The sequence below is a fragment of the Centruroides vittatus genome, unplaced genomic scaffold (assembly GCF_030686945.1).
Source record: "Centruroides vittatus isolate TY-2023 unplaced genomic scaffold, ASM3068694v2 contig_364, whole genome shotgun sequence".
Taxonomy (NCBI): Eukaryota; Metazoa; Arthropoda; class Arachnida; order Scorpiones; family Buthidae; genus Centruroides; species Centruroides vittatus.
This window is the reverse complement of record NW_027122188.1, coordinates 27,046-43,978: the sequence shown is the minus strand read 5'-3', so window position 1 is coordinate 43,978 and position 16,933 is coordinate 27,046. Positions and strand designations below refer to the sequence as shown.

The 16,933-nt window shown below is 30.5% G+C and overlaps 1 protein-coding gene across 1 annotated transcript in view; it reads right to left on the bottom strand.

Annotated features, from left to right (window-relative positions):
• Positions 1-15,724, bottom strand: part of asrij (OCIA domain-containing protein asrij) — a 31,659-nt gene extending 15,935 nt beyond the window's left edge. Inside the window, exons 1-5 of the mRNA XM_067270068.1 lie at positions 15,594-15,724; positions 9,938-10,019; positions 9,773-9,826; positions 4,104-4,151; positions 543-669 (exon numbers count right to left, since the gene is read on the bottom strand). Of these exons, the coding sequence (XP_067126169.1) occupies positions 543-669; positions 4,104-4,151; positions 9,773-9,826; positions 9,938-10,019; positions 15,594-15,653 (371 nt within the window). The 5' untranslated portion in view covers positions 15,654-15,724. The remainder of the gene's footprint in view (positions 1-542; positions 670-4,103; positions 4,152-9,772; positions 9,827-9,937; positions 10,020-15,593) is intronic.
• Between the last annotated feature and the right edge of the window lie 1,209 nt (positions 15,725-16,933).

Here is a 16,933-nt window from a genome sequence, read left to right as displayed (position 1 = left end):
GATGTTAATTACATTGATTATTGGTTTGAGCATTTTTGGACTTTAATATAATAAATAATTTATAAAGGCACACAATAATTAAAAAAATAAATAAATATAAACACAAGAAAACTTAATTTAATTATAGCATATGCATATCTTATCATCTATTTGCAGACATATAAAACACCACAAGAAGTCTATTGAAATCTCCAATATCATTTAAACAACATATTATTAAATATACATTTAAATAATTATTAACACGCTAAAAATATTTATTATTTTAAATTTTTATCAATTATTAAAATTATTTTATTGCTCCATAAATGGTTTTATTTATAAATTTATAAAAATTATTTACTAAAACCCAGATGATTTTTTTATAGTTTCTACATATGAATTACACTATAAAATATTCTCATTAATGTATATTTAACTATTAGTAGGTCTGCTTATTCAGTAAAATAAATTATTGACAGTAGTTATTGACTTATGAAAAATTCTTGCATATATATATTTAATTATTTTAAAACTTTTTCCTTTAATGTTGTTATACTTACGATTCCTCTCCAAGCTTTCGTCGACGCAAAGATTCTCCTATTTGACTATTTGGTAACTGCATTAACTTTTCAGCACATTTTTCTCTGTAAGATAATTTTCCTAAAAACCAACCCACAAAACCTGCACCTATAAAAATGAGAAATTAATTTTATGTAAAATGTAAACATATCATATTTTACAACATAAGTTGTGACCTTGCATAGGTTAATGAATTCCCCAAAAAACCTTCAGCAGGCTAACCTCTACCTAGTCTAATTCTTGAATGTTATAGTCATGTTATTGTTTAATTAAACAATTATTAACTATAAGTAAGCAGCTTTTGAATATATATATTAAAATATTTTAATTGTAAATGATTTTTAAACTCCTCTTTTTCCCTGGTAAATAAAAGTGTGCATTCTACTTACACTTTTTTAAGTAGGACATCATGTGACTTTGTCACATTGCAATAGAATTGAGGTGGAGCCAGATAGAAAGAAGCAAACCCTGCACTTGTTAGGCATAGAAGAAGCAATCCTTGTATCTAATGAATGCAAACAGAACAGATAAACTTTGCCCTTGCTGCCACAAAAGTTAGCCTTGTACCTGCCAGCCACAAGAGAGGCAATCCTTGCACTAGTTGGATATAGAGATGATCCTTGTCATTGCTGACAAGGAGAGAGTCTTAAATCAATTGCTTTGTTCTTGTGTTTTCTTCATTTTTTGCACCTACTTTCCATTAAGCAAACACAATGCTCTTTATTTTTGGCCCTTAGGGCTAAATTTCGTTAGGCACACTCCATCACAAAAGAATGCACAGATATTATGATTTTAATACCTATGTATATTGAAAATGAATTTGTGGACTCCTATTTTTTTACATTTAAATGGACTCTCATTACATTTTTGGGTAGAATTTTACTTAGGTATTCCCTACGGCAGCACTTCCAATCATCATCTTGCTTGTGAGCATGATGTCTACAAACGAGATGGCAGCTGGTTCTGCTAACAATACTATACTGGCATTGAAAGAAAACAAACTTTAACTTTTAACTGAAACTTTTCTTCCTTTTCTTCCACTTAGTATTGGACAAATAGGTTTTGGCTGATTCTTTCATATCTTGAGTTTTTTCCTTTGTAGGAAATTTTTTTGACTTCATAAAACACTTGTCAACAAGCTTCCTCTTACTATTTTTGGATTTCTTGGAGGTTATTTCAGGCACAGAAGGTATGGTTTCTGGCTGTTTCCAAACTGGAACATGTCCCGCTCCTGGATATACCTTACTCATATGCTGGACAAACAACTTGACACCTTCTCCTGGTTTCAATTTTTTCCATCTCAAAAACTTCTTTTATATAAACGCATATAAATATATAAAAACGATTCAGACAATTCTTCTGTAAAATGCATTGGCAAATTCTTGTAGTTTTTCAGACAATTCCACAAGCGTTCGATTTTTTGCATATGAACTCCTGTAACTGGATCAACAAAATTTTCAACATGTTTCACAGTGCCATGGATTATTTCAACTCCTTCTAAATTGTCAATGTGACTAACTTTTCCATTTGTCCATGCACACGATACTTCCCGAATTTACAAACTTGCTAATAACCCAATTCACACCAACTTCAAACTTGTCATTTACCTTACACACAAAACAAGAATTATCATCACAGCAAACTCCACTGACAACCCACTGGTGCTCTTCAACAACCACCTTTTTCGTTCTTCCTTTTTGCTCACAATGGTCTCAATGACCTTTCCAGGTCCACCAATTATCATTCAGGTTATATTAGACAAGGAAACCATCATTACATGTTGTATGAAATTCATCCAGTCCACACCTGTTCACCAACTCATGCCCACCCATCATACTCAACACACATTCTATGCAAATTAGAAGCGAGACAAACAAAAAATAGTACCCCAAGAAATATTCCCAAATTTGCCTTTAAATGTACTGTACCTTTGAATGCCAAACTGTTTATTTTGCATTTATGACATCAAAAAGCAACAGAATCATAATCATCCAAAAAAATAATTTACGTCAACCTTTACATTTCTCACAAATTGCATCTACAGGTTGCAATTTGTGAGAAATGCAAACTTAAAATGGCAAACTTAAGATCAGATGAAATTCACATATTGACATTGATTTCAGGAATATTCAAACCTAAAATACAGAGAAAATTGCAAGTAGTGCACTTTTGCCAAGAAAACTGTCAATCATTTCCTAAACCTCCATGCCAAAGAAAAAAGAAAAAAACCTCAAAAACAAATCACAATGAAGAGACTCAAAAAACATGCTACAACCCTTTAAATACTCCTACTTAATACATAAAATGATTTGGCGATAATCTAGAAACCATATGATGTAACAATTCAGGTATACGCAAAACAACGACATCTATGTTAAGTATCAAAACACTCATGTCGTCGAGATTCCGGAAGTGCCACCATAGGGAATACATAAGTAAAATTATACCCATTTCTGAACAACTCGCTGCAATTAATAAAAAATGGCAAATTTTTATCAAAATTGATCATTAAATTTTGAGAACAAACTCACTTCTATAGAGAAGCCCTTAGAAGATGTGCTAGTGACCGTGGAACATCACATGACAAAGTCATGCAATTAGTGTGATATCGCTTTGTCATGAACACTTGTGAAACGACCTTATATCTTGAAAATGAAATCATAGACCAATACTTTTTCTTAAATTTTTGGATTCTTCATTGCAATTAATGGAAAATGGCAAAGTTTAATCAAAATTGATTGAACAGGTTTTAAGAACAAACACAATTCTGTAAGTCATATAGAAGAGACTTCACTGATGCTCTGCCTCAATGAGAATACAGTAAAAAATATTTTGCTTCTGAGTATCAAAGTTGCACTAGTAGGGTAAACAGAAGCACAGTAATAGTGCAATAATGACTTAAATACACTAAATATTTTGTGCTAAAATGAAAGCATGTCTTACAGGCATTAAAATATGGTATGTACTTCATAAAGTTACAAACTAAAATCAAAATTACATAATTGTGTGATTATAATTATATAACTGAATAATATCTGAATAATGTTTATATATATATAAATATAGTATTCAGTATTGGAAAAAATTAGTTTTTAACTATATTTAATTATTGTTAATCTGATATTTCATATCTTTTATTAAGATGTTTACTATCAAACTTTGCTTATAGTCATAACTTCTTCATACAAATAACATGCAATAGTAAATAAAAAAAACATATATATATATATATGGTATATAACATTCTAAAATGAAGTAAAATCCATCTGTTGTCTGTTTGAACTCTAGAACACAATTTGTACTGTCATCTACTCAGCTTTCAATACAAAAGTGTTGTCATCTGTTTGTTTTTTTAATGGAATGTTATTCATTTTTTCTTGAAGCTACCAGAATGTTCTGCTTGTTTGTGTATTTCTTTTGTAATTTATTTTTGTAAAAGTAGAACATGTTTTTCTATCCTGAAAACCCTGCTTATTGTTATTTGGAGGTTGAATGTTAACATACAGTTCAAATATTTCAATCAATAGTTAAAAATTACATACCCATTAATTTAAATGTTGAACCCCATCTTGGATGAGAAGACAATAGGCCTGTTAACAATTTAAATTATATTATTAAATTTTCTTGGAAACAAAACTGAAAAAATATATAGTTTCTTTTATTAATTCATATTTTATAATTCATAATTATAAATTCATATTTTATTTTAATAAAAATAACTTTTATATTAATTTCTGGTATTTCTGAATACAACTGTGGACTATGTATTTAAAAATATCAATTATTATGAAAAATTTTTAATTAATTAAAATTAATAAAAAAAAGCCCTTCTATTCTTCATCCAACCAGTATGATTACCATATAAATCTATAGGTCCAGACCTTTTCAATTTCAAACTCAGAAAAGGTAAATTTGTTTCCAGTAAATGTAAATTCATTTTCAGAAAAAGTCAAATATGTTTGACTAACCATGTACAAAGATATTTTCCTGCAACCATGAAAATAGACAATGCCATTCTGGGAATTAAGCTTTATTGTAATCATGAACTTGAAAATTTGTTTCTTTATTTCTGGGATGCTACATTAACTGTAGCATGCCATAAATTGTGCAATTATCAGATAAACATTACTGTAGCATGCACACATGATACAGTTAATGTTTGTCTGATAATTGCACAATTTATTCATAACAATTTAATATAGATTAATTCAATTACAATCCAACCTAAAAGTTAACTAATTGCATAAATTATTGCAAAAATGTTAATTTTATCTGAAAATAAAATTATTTTTTCTAAATTTGAAATTGAAAAAATGTAGAATATGTATATTTATGCATCAGCATTTATTATCATCAATATTGACATTTTGACTTACATCAACATTATCATTTTGACTTTATTATTTACATAAACTATGTACAGTATAAACTTCAGTATATAATCATATTCTGAAGTTTAAACATGAAAATAATTTACAAAATTAGCTTTTCAGTTTATACATATATATATATATATATATATGTATATACCCCCCGGGATCTCACATTTTACTAAATTATCATTTACTTTTTGAAGAATATCAAGAAATATATATATATATATATATATATATATGATAATTTAGTAAAATGTGAGATCCCGGGGGGTAAGAGGGAGTCTTACCTCTTTTTCCGGCGACTCACTTGTCAAGGATGGCTGTTACGTCGACGGCGCGTTACGCGAGTGGGTGAGGAGGAAGGATGGGGTCAACGATAAGGCGAAGCCGACAGTCAAGAAAGACACCATTTTATAACAAAACAAGATTTATTAAAAGCGAAACGAACAATACTACACTTCTACCGTCATATACAAAAACGGGGTCCGGAGAGAGAGAGTTTACAAATATGTTTCATACCTCTTAACAAGTCCGTAATAGACGGAGTCCAATAAATGTCCCGGCAGGTAAATATTCACTCAGAAGTGACGATAATTTTCGGGATGATGGAGAGTCAGTTAATGGGATGATGGCACGTAGAACCTTAGAATTTGTAGGCTGGACAATGGCACTTAAAAACTTAGAAACTTTCGGGTTCGGTCGACAACGCAATGCACTTCGTAATGGAGAGACGATCGGAGAGCCCTCTGGGGGGGAAGGAAGCATCTTTTATAGGTTTTTGATGGGAAAACCTGTCATGTGATCGATAACGGATCGCAATTAGGGCCATAGGTGTTCCCGGGATTTAAATAAACAACAAGTTCGGACGCTAACTAAACTATCGTGCAAGATGATCTACTTGCTTCGAGGGAATAACGACTTGTTGACAGTTAGGGGACAATCGTTGCCAGTCGAGGGTCAACAATTTCCCGGGTATGGAATGTTGTTGATTAAGTCGTTTATAACTAGAGTGAAATAATTCAGGAATTTTTTTGTTCTTAACTTCCAGATTTCACAAAAATATATTAATTTACATCAAATCATTCATTTTATAAACCTTTCAATATATTAAGCATTCATAAAAATTAAAAATGAAGTTCTCATTATAATAATTTGTAAACAAAAATATTTTACACACTTCTTCTCTTTTAAAATATATTAATAAAAAATTTATATTATTTAAATTTTTAACTGCATTTTAAAAAACACAGCTCCACATAAATATGAATTACACAGTGAACAAGAAAAGACAAACTTAAGAAAATATTCTCTTAAAAGTATCAAACACAAATCCGTGTTAATAACAACCACTTGGCTTTTTTCCACCTTTATTTAGTCAACTAAATAAAGGTGGAAAAAAGCCAAGTGGTTGTTATTAACACGGATTTGTGTTTGATACTTCGAAGAATAATACAACACGGTTTCACAAAAATCAAATATTCTCTTGTTATCTGTATTATTTTGTAAATCTCCACAAAAGTTTAATTTAAACAAAATTTAAAAAAAAAAAAAAAAAACAGTAAATACATGCAAACTGTAAATGTAATAATAATCATCTTTTTATTAATGCTTAGAATAAATTAATGTGAGATGCTGGAGATGGAATAATTTTATTTAATAATTTGAAATTAAAATATTATTTTTCGTCATTAAAAATTATACATTTGTGTAATTTTGTGAAAAAATGAGAGAAACGGGAGATAAACCATCCTTTTTCAACATTCAACTTCCCGTGGCAAGATGTCATCGCACATTTCTGGGAAATATCTGTCCACTTGCATCAGGACAAATATCCCACACACTTTTTTTTTTCACTTTTTAAAAACTCTTTATTGATCAATGCCTTGGCACCGCTAGGCATAGCCAAGGAAATAGTACATAAAGGTTACATATTCAACATAAACATTTGATGTTACAGATTTACAAAAAGAAATATGTGATGTACTTATATACATATTAACAAATCAACACAAGCATCAGAGAACAATATGTACAGACACTAAAGGCTACCTGCCAGTAGTGGAGGAAAAAGTTGGGTTGAAAACCCTTGTAGACAATGCCCATGACAGCATTTTAACAGTTAGAACTGCCACAGGTGATACAATAAAGCCAATTAGAATAACAGCACTAATACATAAGACATATAACAAAACAATTAAGTAGCTAAGATACAGTTAAACCACAAAACCAGGATGAGGCTAAGTCACAGTAGTTCTCCTAAAGTACGTTTTGATAAGGTCCTTGGTAGCTTGGAACAAATTATCATCCTGAATCAGTACACTGAGGTTGGGCGGCCAGCCAGAGTCACGGGGCAACAAAGCAGTAACTCGTGTCCACATGTCATCCAACATAGGGCACTCCAAAAGATGGTGACGAGCACCATCAGGAACACCGCACGTAGTACAGTTTTGCTGATTGGATAACCTGAACCTGTGTAGATACTGATAAAACTTGCCATGCCCCGTGCAGAATTGGGTAAGGCAGTGCTCAATGTTTCTCTTAACAGAAGTAGAGACCAAAGGAAAAAAATCCCTCGTTAGGCTGTTAGTTTGGGTATTCCAGCTGCGTTGCCACTTGTCTCTAGCATCCTCTTTAAATTCTTGTATCATGTAGCTCTGTGGTGTTGCCTTGTAGGTTGGGTCGACACAGGAAGTGGCAGCCAAACGAGCGAGCTCATCTGCCCGCTCATTGCCAACCACCCCAGAGTGTCCTCTAATCCACATAACTGCAAATCTGTTGTTGCTCTTATGTAATTCGAGTAGTATGTTGTTAACTAGTGGGTGGTGCCAGTTGTAGTTTGAGATGGCCTGCACCGATGAACAAGAGTCTGTGAATATATTAATATTGTTGAGGTTGAACATGATATTACACCATTTGATTGCTGACAGGATGGCCCAGAGCTCAACCTGATAAGCTGAGCAGGTGCTCCCAAGCCTATCAGAGAAGTTGTAGACTTCCGTGTTATCCTGAAATGCCACAAATGCGCACCCTACTTCATCATCATTCTTTGACCCATCCGTAAAAATATTAAGGGTCTGATCTGGCCAAGGCTGACTGTGTACAAGTGGCCATTCATTGGGATCAACACTGGGAGTACCATTGTGAAACATCTTGATGTTGTCGAAGACCCTGTTGTTAAGATCAATGCTGGTGCCTTTCCTCATGTTCCATCTTTGCACAACAGTACCAATCTCTAAGTTAATCGGTCATTTTCCAGCAATCACCTGCAAGACAACAGTAGAGGTGGTCGAGTAGGCCCTGCAGATGCGGAGAAGAGCCCTCCTCTGGGCACTCAATAGCTTCCTATCAATGTGGGTCATCCCCAGCCCCTCAGCCCAGACTGGTGCAGCATAACACATCATAGGAAGGAAAACCGAGTCCTCATGATACATGGACTTAAGCCCCATTTTGATTTAGCCACTTTCGAGGACAAATATCCCATCAGATGATAGAAATCCTAAACTCCAATTGGAGGAAATTATAGAATATAAGGGGTTAACACACCCATCTCAGGACAGACACTCGCCTAGAAGAGTAGGCCAAGCCCTCATCCGTCTCCATTCTAAAGGCAACCTCCATGAGCAGACTGGATCCAAAGACAACAGACAATTAGCCCAAAATATTATACTTGCCTTTATATAAATTCTCTCTCTATATATATTTAGAGGTGTACATAGTTAGGCCATTGACCTAGATATAATGCTTATGACAGTTGTATTTATCCATTTCATTACATAGCTCATTAAACTTTTGTTATTTGATGTTGATTGAATTTATTCAGAAATTGGCACCCTATCAACAAATTCACGGTTTCCCTGCTTGCAATAAAGCCCTCCCCTTTAATTCAAATACATATAGCCATCCAGTGACAGTTGAGCAGACCTCACTGGTCTGATGCTGCAACAAAAGGGTTCTGAGTAATAACCTCCAACCCCCAGTTTCTCACATTAATATTCATGTTTGATCAAATGTATATTATGGTTTATAGAATTCAATTTATTTTTATTTTTGTTCCTATATGAATAATGTTTAATATAAAAAATACTGAAGTATTTTTTCAAACTGTATAATCTATACAATACTATCTTCTATAAACTTCAAAAACATTGATATTTGAGAGCTTGCTTCACAAAGCCACTTAAATTTTGGTCACAACTATGAAGTCAAATAACATCATCAAAAATGAAAACATTAAAATCAATTTTTTAAATAAATATGAAATATAAATGAACATTAGCATTTATTCACATATTTGCTTGTCAGATGAAGATTTTGAGAACAACATATGATGTAGAAGATGGTAACATTACATAAATCCTCAAAGAGACTAAAAAAAAAACCATATATGCTTTTCATATTCCATCACTCAGAAAGACTCGCAATTAAAAAAGATTTTTTATTTCATTCACTATATGTTTTGGTACCACTGGTAGCCTTGGTACCCTTCAGATGTATGTGGTAGACAGCACCAATTAAAATAAATATACTTTAAAATTTCACAAACTAAGGGGTGGTTAAAAATTAAAAAAATGATTATATGATGTTAGTTTGTCAAATTTTTAATTACACATGCTTCATATTCCACAAAAAAAAAAAGTGGTTTTTCATCCCTTTGTGAATTTAAATTTTGAGAACAAATTTATCAATGAAATCAAATTAATTCATTCTACCGAAACTGAATAAAATATTTATAAGATGTTTATTTTTTAATTAATGGAAAGATGTAGGTTGTAATGTCAATATGACTTAACAATACATTAATTAAAAAAAAAGCTTTTTCTATAATATTTAGTTACCTTGTTTAACTGCTAATTGAACTGCAAACATAGCTGTCGCAGCAAGAGGTAAACCTGAATATATAAAACATTATATTTCTATTATATTAATATTAGATATATTATACAGAAAGTCTAATTAATATCATTTTTATATTATTATTAAAATATAAATAAACAAAATACTTCTATAATAAAAACTCTCTCTGTTGCATTCTTGTATGGCTCTGTATTCTTCAGGTGAAAATCTGTATCGTACTTTTTCAGCCTAAAACAATGAAAAAAATCCTTTAGTAAGCAAATGTTAAATAATATGTAACATATATATTAAATGAAAAATAAGTAATCTCAAAAAGTTCATAAGCAAAATCAAAAAATATAATGATAAATAATAAGTATAAATTATAAATAAATAAATAATAATAATAATAATAATAAGAGAATGAAATTTTCAGGATCAATTTTATCTTATAAGATTATAATTTGAATTCAAACAAAAATTTGGTTTTGAATTGTTATATCATTTTTTTGTTTCTTGTCTAAACTTTAGAATTGTCTTACATACTCATTCTGTTAATTTTTAATCTTAAAATTGTAATTTAAAACTGCAGATATGATATGAACATGATATAAATATTAGTAGAATACACTAGACCAGATGCAAAATAATTGATATAGATTTTACAATTGGTTCTCAAGTAGCTAAATCAAACTGCATAGCATATATACATTTTATTGTTTTATATGAAATAAGAACTCATTGTTTAAACATAAACAATCATTCTACATCAATATTGCAATCATTATTAATTTTATTTATCATAATGATAGTTTTTGACAATTATCAATTTTTTCTTGTAAATAAATAAACATTGATCAGCAACAAAAAATATCAATACAACATATTCCACTTTTAAGCACTATATATATTTTTATTTACTAATAAACTGTAAATATTATTAAACAGAAAATGTCATATTTATTATCTTATATTCTATAATTTGTTTTTCTTAGTTGAATTCAATCATTAAAATTTTGGAATTCAAAATGTGTTATGAAATAATATAAATATTAGTCATTTATATAATTAGTATTTATATATTTTTGAAATTTCATAAATTTATTGTACTTAATATATAATAATCTGAAACAAAATATCATGTAAGAATAATTTGAATTCTTTCTAACAAACCAAAACACAAATTTCATAATAGAAATAAATAACTAAATTAATGAAAATTTTAAAAATATTTTATCCAGAAAACTTATTTACTGAAAACAAGTGTTTTAATGCCTTCTTTCGAACTGTACTAATTTTCAAATTCTATTCATTGCATTCTAGGTACAAGAGCCCAAATGTTAACTACTTTCCTCAGCACCAAAAGTTGGTATCCAATAGCAACAGAAGACTTATCTTGCATATTCAAACATCAAACTGTGTGTAAGTGTCTAAGAAACTAACATCCAACAAATTTACATGTGATATGACTTTGAATAAGCAATGTTAGCTTTCCCTTGCTATTGGAAACTGAACCTTTGGTACTATTGATAATAGTTAAGACTTGAGCTTCAAGTGTTTATATAACCTAGTGATGACCTGTTAACAAGTTGAAAATATTTGTTTTCAGTAAATATAGTCAACTCTCAATTTATTATCACCATTTGTTTGCTTCTGAAATTGGCACTAAATTAAACTTCTCAAACAAGAATTATACAGGATGTTTTGAAATTCCTGTTACAAACTTGGAGGACAGATTCATTAAGAAAAACTAAGATAAAATGTTCAGTAACATTTTTCGAATAAAGCCTTTATTAAGGAGTTATAAACATATAATGTTCAGCTTCTGTAATTTGATGCATCTTTTAATTAATCTTTTAATTTAATTTGATACATCTTTTAAATTAAGACTATTTAATATTTGAGAGAGAACTTTCATTCATAAATATTCATTGATGTTTTACAAGAGTGATCTTATTTAGAAGGATCTAAAAGCTTGACTATATTTTTGTCAGAGAAAAATAGTTTTTTGTTTACTTCAACATATAAACTTCATTCATAAGAAGTTATGTCTTATTAAATCTGAAATTTTTTTGGACATCTTCAATTTTAATATTCAAAGATTAATGTTAATCAACAATTAATCAGAATTGTAATTATTATTATGAATATTATGAAGTTTATTAAATGTACATCTATTTTATAGTATAGAAGAAAAATCATTTTTTATTTTTTTCAATTTTATTTACACAATTCATTTGATGATTCAATCTTTCTAAAACAATGAAAAACTTTATTTATGATTCAAATTCAAATTAAAAACCTTGAGACAAGTGTAGTTCAGAAGTGTAATATATAACAAAACTATGACAATATTTGTGTTTAGTTGTCTTAAAATGCAATGTGTTAAATAGATGATGTACAAAAGAATTAAACAAGTTTACAAAGTTTTGATCTAATTTCATTAAAATAATTTACAAATAATGAAAGTACTAGAGAAAATATTATTCAATATATGAACAAGTTCCAATAAGAAATCTCACTTACATTGAATAATAGTCTCTAGCACTTTCTCTACATTTTTGTTAATAAGAATTTAAAAGGAAATCTGAATATTTAAGTTTGATTATTTTAGAGTAATAAAATATAATTTTGTTAATATTTTTTATTTTTTAAAATTAGATTTTTTATCTAATAAAAATACTATGTAAATAAATGTTCACAAATTTTTTAAACTTTGTTTTGAAATTTAATATTAGCCAACCAGATGGCTGAGGCAGTTAAGGCATCAGCCTGCCACTGTGGAGAACCAAGGATTGAATCTGGGCAGTTTGAAAACTCAAATATTTTGGTGGATGGTCCATCACAGATATGTCAAACTCTATTCCTCACCACCTGACCATCCCATTGTGTGCTTGGCCACAACTGGCATAATAAAACATCCTTAGTGCACAGGATGGAAAGAGTCAAAAAACAAAACAAAAATTAATATTGACTGAAAAACTTAGCCTATTGAACAACCCAAATTTCTGTTCTGTTCTCTGTAATAACAGATTACAGAGAATTTATTTAAAATTTTAAATAAATAATTAAATGAAAAAAAAGTCAAGTTTGAAATATATTTCAATGTATCACAAAACTACACAAAACTACACTTGAGTAATAATTTGATTATTTTATTAAAAAATAAAAACTGCTGGGAAAGTTTTTCTTGAAAATGTTGAAGTTCAAATTTTACTGAAAAAATTTTTAAAAATCCAAAAATTTAGTATAAATGTAGTTTTATCTCAGTGCAGCAGATATTTATGTAACAAATTAAGATTCTATTAAACTATCTATATTATGCAGATATATATATATATCTGCATAATAGAGCAATATACAGTGGATGATTGGTTAACAAACAAATCAGATAATGAACACTTTTGCAAAAGATTTTTATGTTCAGACAACGAACACCTCACAGAACAAACACAAGAAGTGACATAAAATAATGAATACCGATTGGCTTCCCTTATCTTCAGGCAACAGTTCGAAACTTTTCACAGTGTGGGAGACGTCAACATTGACGCTCACCCGGTATATACTGATCGGATAGTATTCCTCCAAACTTTGAAACTCTCCCTTGTAATTCCAGTCTTTTATTTTTCTGACAGAAACAATTCTTTTATAGTATTCATGAGACTGTCGGGCGGGCACTCGTTAAGTTTTGTGTCAGTTTTCATTTACAAAAGGTGAGAGTATAATAGCAAAGGTATAGAGTGGCAGAAGATGTCTGATGTTGCTGGGCAGTATGGCTTGAACAGGTCTACAATAGGCCGCAGTTCAATCTTATCTAAGAAATATACAGTATATTCAAGAAGACTCAAGCAGCTAAAGGAGTAACAAAAATCACATATGAGAAATAAAGAACATTGAAGAGCTCATAATGGAATCTAAAACTGATCTGACGACAGAAGAATGCCAAGAACTCTTGAATGAAGAACACCAAGAAACTCAGCGAGATATGTTTTCTTCTGAAAAAGAGGATTAATGCTGATATCTGCTATTAAAGATCTTTTGAAGAAGTGGGAAGATGTCAGAATAATGGTCTTAGAAAGGCATCCAAACCAGGTTGAGGTTAATAGGCTTAGGGATCTCTACAATTACAATGCTATTAATTACTTTTGAAAAATTCTGAAAAAGAGAGGAAAGCAATCGACATTAGACAGATTCTTTAACCCCAAATAAACAGAAAAAACATGACTAATAAAAATGCAAGACTGTGTATATATGTATTTTTATTATTACATATAAATAAATGTAGTAAGAAAGTATATATTTTTTACTTTTTGGGGTCTCCAGAACGAATTAATCAAATTCCCATAAAATCCTATGGTAAATCGATAATCGGTTAATGAACAATTCAGATAGCAAACAAAGTCTTGGAACGGATTACGTTCATTAACCGATCACCCACTGTATTTCATTTGTATTATTAAATTTCCAAACTGTAAATTCTTGATGCCATGATTTTCATGGTATCAAAACGTTATGATGATATAAGTTTATGATCAGGAATATTAATATTTAATCTACACTATAGCAATTACTATTTTTAAATACAAATTAATTCTCATAGATATGTATATATTATTTACGATGTTATTCTATGTTGGTTAAGACTGTTATAAGAGTATAGCAGAACAAATGTCAATTAGTCTACTTTAAAGTTTGAGTTTAAAAACTTTAGAAATTACTTATTTCCAAAACACTAAGAATTAAATTATTCTGGATTTTACAAACTTATGGCTATGAGTTTTCTTTTTATTAATTAAATAGAACACTCTTTTTAAGAACATGAAACTATAACTTCTATTTATAAAAGATTTGTTATTGTGAGAATTTTTAGACTGTTTATGAGAAACTACTTTTGAACATTTGTCAATATTAGAAGAATTAAATTAAAATAAACATACAAAAAAACAGACAGCATTCCTTTCGCAAGTAAATTTGCAGCAATTGTATCAAGGAATACAACTATCACCACAATAACCAAGCACTATCTGAAAAGGACATTATAATTACCAGTAAATTAATTTTAAACAGTTTATTATTTTCATCACAGAAAAATTTAGACAACTATAATTTAAAATTACATTTTAAGCTCAAAGTTTTATCGCAGTAGTATCTGAAAATGAAGAATTACAAACATACTTTACGTATTTGCATTTAAAAAGGAAAAAGGTAATTTGGCGAGATAACTAAACAATAACCAAAATTCAACATCAGCTTTATAATTAGCGCAAATGATAAATTTTACAATAATCCAGTTTCAAAAAGAAAACGAAATTTTTATAGTTATGTTATTTAATGAATTTATTTTCAAGTATCAATGATTTATATCTTTGAGGACATTTGTATCCAAGCATCACCTCCTACACTCTAGTTCAGTGGTTTTCAACCAGAATAGTGCCAAGTAGCACCGTAACACTTCTTGCAAGTATAATTAAATGTATGTAAAGAAGTAGGGATGCCATTATTAGAAAAAAGTTGAAAAACACTGTTCTAACAGAATGGTCTCACATGATCAGTGTCTGTTATAAGCAAATATAAAACAAAAAATATATTAAAATTTTTTATCCACGTGTCTTAACGTTCATAATCCATTTCAAGGTGAGGAATGTCGATTTCGCCCCACGCTTTCAGAAATGGACAAAATCCAATATTTTCATATTTCGACTTTTTTCATTTTATAACAAAAACTGTTTATATTTTATCTCTGAATATGAATTAACAATCATTCACGTTTCAAAAAATTAAAAAAAATCATATTATTATATAAACGTATTAGTTTAAACATACTGGAGCATTAGAAGCAGCACCTTCCATCAGTAAATAGTTTGAATTACTGTCGGTCGCCATTTATGACATCGCCCCCTATTGGCAATTTTACATTTCAATTAATAATAATGGAATATTTTGATTTATTATCGCATCTATCCCGTAATAAATTAATTTATAGCAAATAAAGTAAAATAGTAATTTATAAAAATAAATATTGTATTTATTAATTAGCCATTTAAATTTATTCCAAATTTTATTTAAAAATTCAAAAAAATTTTGTTTTTTACTTTTGTTTCTCTCTGTCCTGTAGACTTTTATAAAATTATTTCCTTCCTGTAGACACTAAGAGAACCTTTTTAGCAAATCTATTATGGATTCGAACAGGCCCACAATGGGGCGGCCAGAAGGTTAGGGCCAGCATATCCAGACGGAGCAACTCTGGAATAATTTCTGGGCTTTTTCGACCTGTCCGGATTCTATGCCCGGGTAACTCTACCACTCGGCTATCCGGCCGTCGTTCCTTAGGCTTTCCATTCAATATAACAATATTGAATGAAAAGCCTATTTGCCCCGATTTGGCCCGGATATGCAACACACGAACTAGACACACTGCAAATCACCAAGTGCTTCGATTTAGATTTTTTTAAACTCTTTCCGGCTTGTGGGCCTCTTTTTGCAAGCCATTATGGGTTCGGCCAGGCCCACAATAAGGCGACCGGGTGGTTAGGGACTGGGACCGACATATCCCGATGCACCACCCCCCGAAAAATTCCTGAAAATTTTTCGACCCGTCCGGATTTGATCCCGGGTCCCCCAGGGCGGCAGGCTGCTAACCGTGACCGCTCGGCCATCCGGTCGCTTTTAATAATGCACTGTAATTACTATAGTCAGTATAGTTACACTGTAGTAAGTGTAATTACTATAATTACAACTTATGTACAGTGTCCTGCGTACAATAAGAAACTGTTTATATGGAAGTGTCGCTACCTGTTATACTTTCAACACCTAGTATAACAAGGTGACAGCCGGAAAATTGAGCTGTTAAGACTTCAGTCTACCGCACTGAAATCGATTTCGGACTGTTCAAAAACCCGGGGCGATCTGTACCTGGTGTGTCAAGCAGCCCAAATTGTGATCTTCAGAAACCGACGATGGGTTGGGTAATATTAAAACGGCCCTCCATAAACGAAACAGAACAAAATATCACCAGCTGTCATATTGCAAGTGTGATGAAATATACGATTAGTACGAAGATCTGTAATTGATGATCTTAGGTAAGATTTAGCAATACTGAAATACGAGCGAGATTTGTGCGCAGATAGTTTCTTACCATAATAAATTTACAGAGATTTAACAGA